Source organism: Arachis ipaensis, chromosome B10 (genome assembly GCF_059453495.1).
Source record: "Arachis ipaensis isolate K30076 ecotype BB chromosome B10, ASM5945349v1, whole genome shotgun sequence".
Taxonomy (NCBI): Eukaryota; Viridiplantae; Streptophyta; class Magnoliopsida; order Fabales; family Fabaceae; genus Arachis; species Arachis ipaensis.
In genome coordinates, this window is record NC_142435.1 from 38,689,450 (window position 1) to 38,692,295 (window position 2,846).

The 2,846-nt window shown below is 45.2% G+C and overlaps 1 protein-coding gene across 1 annotated transcript; it reads right to left on the reverse strand.

Moving 5' to 3' along the window:
• Window positions 1–1,002: 1,002 nt before the first annotated feature.
• LOC148579749 (uncharacterized) lies at window positions 1,003–2,094 on the reverse strand. The gene has a single exon (XM_088491016.1). It carries the CDS (start codon window positions 2,092–2,094, stop codon window positions 1,003–1,005), a length of 1,092 nt encoding a protein of 363 aa, XP_088347142.1.
• Between the last annotated feature and the right edge of the window lie 752 nt (window positions 2,095–2,846).

Here is a 2,846-nt window from a genome sequence, read left to right on the forward strand (position 1 = left end):
GAGTAGGCGTCCATGAAGGAAAGGTACTTGTATCCCGACGAAGCGTCGACTAGGATGTCCATATTTGGGAGGGGGTAGGGATCTTTTGGGCAGGCTCTGTTGAGGTCTGTGTAGTCGACACATACCGCCACTTTCCATTTAGCTTTCTGACCAACACGACATTGGCCAGCCATAGTGGGTATTTAACCTCCATTATAAACCTTGCCTCTAGCAAGGCCTGTACTTGTTCCTCTATGACTTGTGACCTTTCTAGGCTGAGCTTTCTGCGCTTTTGTTGTACTGGTCGAGATCCGGGGTATACTGCCAGTTTGGGGCACATTAGTCCAGGGTTTATGCCGGGCATGTCTGCGGCTTTCCATGCGAAGAGGTCGGAATTGTCCTTAGGAACTTTATTAGTAGTTCCTTTAGGTAGCGTTTGTTTTGAGATACTGAGACAGAGACTGAGAGACTGAGATTCAGTATCGTGTTTGTTAGTTCAGAGACTGGTACTAAAATTTCTGTCTCTGTCTCTAAAATTTCAGTATTTCAGTACCTCCAAAAAGTAGGGACACTGGGGACTGAAATTTTTAGAGATGGAGACTGAAATTTTAATAACATTTTATACCGAAAATACTTTCATTTCAATTAATTAATTCCAATTTTACCCTTTGTGCAAATTAAATTAGAGTTTTATTCTTGTTTCAATTCCTGTCTCCCATTTTGTACCAAACTGAATACTGATATTTATTTCAATCCCTGTCTCTTAGTCTCTGTCTCTCGGTCTCAGTCTTTCCGTCTCTGTCTCTCCACCAAACGCTACCTTAGGTCTCCTTTTAGGTTCGCACATATGTTTGTTATTTTATCCCTGGTGTCTCTGATTTGGACCTCTTCGGTCTCGCCTTCTGGTTGAGGACGGAATTATTCACAGGCCCGGGTTCCCCCTAGTTCGATGGTATTAGCTTCCTTTCCTCTGGGGTCACCTTTTAGGTTCAGGCTTTCGTTATAGCAGTGTCGCACGAGCTTTTAGTCTCCTTTGACGGTGGCTATGCCCTCTGGAGTTGGGAACTTCATACATTGGTGTGGAGTGGAGACTACTGTGGTGAGCTGGTTTAAGGTCGTTTGACCTATAAGGGCATTGTATGCGAAATTCACGTCAACCACGATATAGTCTATGCTCAGTGTTCTGGACCGGGTTCCCTTTCCGAAGGTCTTGTGCAGTGGGATATACCCAAGTGGCTGGATCGGGGCATCTCCTAGCCCGAACAGGCTGTTCGGATATGCCCTGAGCTCTTTTTCTTGCAGTCCGAGCTTATCAAAGGCAGACTTGAATAGGATATCCACAAAGCTTCCCTGATCAACCAATGTTCGGTGGAGGTTGGCATTAGCTAGTATGATGGTAATGACCACGGGGTCATCATGTCCAGGAATGATGCCTGCGGCATCTTCTTTAGTGAAAGTGATAGTGGGGAGGTCGGGTGACCTGTCTCCTTCTCCGACGTGGTATACTTCTTTGAGGTGTCCTTTATGGGATGATTTGGAGATTTCTCCTCCTGCGAATCTTCCGTTGATCATATGAACATGCCTTTCCGGGGTATGAGGGGGACGTTCAACTCGTCCGCCCTCTTCATATCTTCTTCTCTTTTTTGGCTTGTTCGTTCTGTTGGCTAGGAATCGATCTAGTCTTCCTTCTCGGACTAGCTTTTCTATGACATTCTTCATGTCATAGCACTCATTAGTGGGGTATCCGTAGATCTTGTAGTATTCACAGTATTTGGTCCGACTTTCTCCCCTTTTGTGTTTAATTAGGCGAGGAGGTGGGATCTTTTCTGTGTTGCATATTTTCCGATAGACGTCCACTAAGGATACCCGAAGAGGGGTATAGTTATGGTATTTCCTGGGCTTCTCTGTGGATTGGTCTTCCTTTTTCTTTGACACCTTATCTTTGTCCCGAGGTGGGTAGGGGAACCCGGCTTTAGAGGTCACTCCTAATCGGGAGTTTTCCTCCATGTTGATGTATTTTTCAGCCAGTTCTTGTACTTCATTCAGGGATGTGGGGTGTTTCTTAGATATAGAGTGGCTGAAGGGTCCTTCCTGTAGACCGTTGATAAGTCCCATGATGGCTGCTTCCGTGGGGAGACTCTAAATGTCTAGGCACGCTTTATTGAACCTTTCCATGTAGCTGCGGAGGCTTTTCCAATCTCCTTGTTTGATTCCTAGCAGGCTTGGAGCATGTTTGGCTTTGTCCTTTTGTATGGAGAACCTGGCTAAGAATTTTTTGGCGAGGTCATCGAAGCTTGTGATTGATCTTGGGGGCAAGCTGTCGAACCACTTTATTGTCGTTTTGGTCAGGGTAGTTGAAAAGGCTTTGCAACAGGTTGCGTCCGAGACGTCCCTTAGATACATCCGACTCCTAAAGTTGCTGAGGTGATGGCTCGGGTCGGACGTTCTGTTATATGGGGTCATGTCGGGAGCTTTGAAGTCTTTTGGGACTTTAGCTTTCATGATTTCTTTCGTGAATGGGTCTTGGTCCTTGTGAGGGATAGTTTCACGGTCAGATCGAGCGGTCTTAGTTATCAAGTCGGCTTCGAGTTTTAGGAGATTGTCTTCCAGCTCCCGTCGCTGCCTTGTTTCTCTCCAGAGGATTCGCTCGGCTTCTCGTTGTCGTTCAGCTTCTTGTTCGAGCTGTTTGAGGCGATCCTGCTGTTCATGAATAGCCTCTATGATTTCTGTGCTCTGGGGTTGCTTTTCTCCCTTGGAGTGGTGTGCATCTGATGAACAGATAATTTATACGCTTTTTAGCATTATTTTTAGGTAGTTTTTAGTATGATTTAGTTACTTTTTATTATATTTTTATTATTTTTTAAATA

Excerpts from the sequence above, each read along its gene's own strand:
- LOC148579749 (XM_088491016.1), bottom strand. The coding sequence starts at position 2,094 with ATGGGACTTATCAACGGTCTACAGGAAGGACCCTTCAGCCACTCTATA.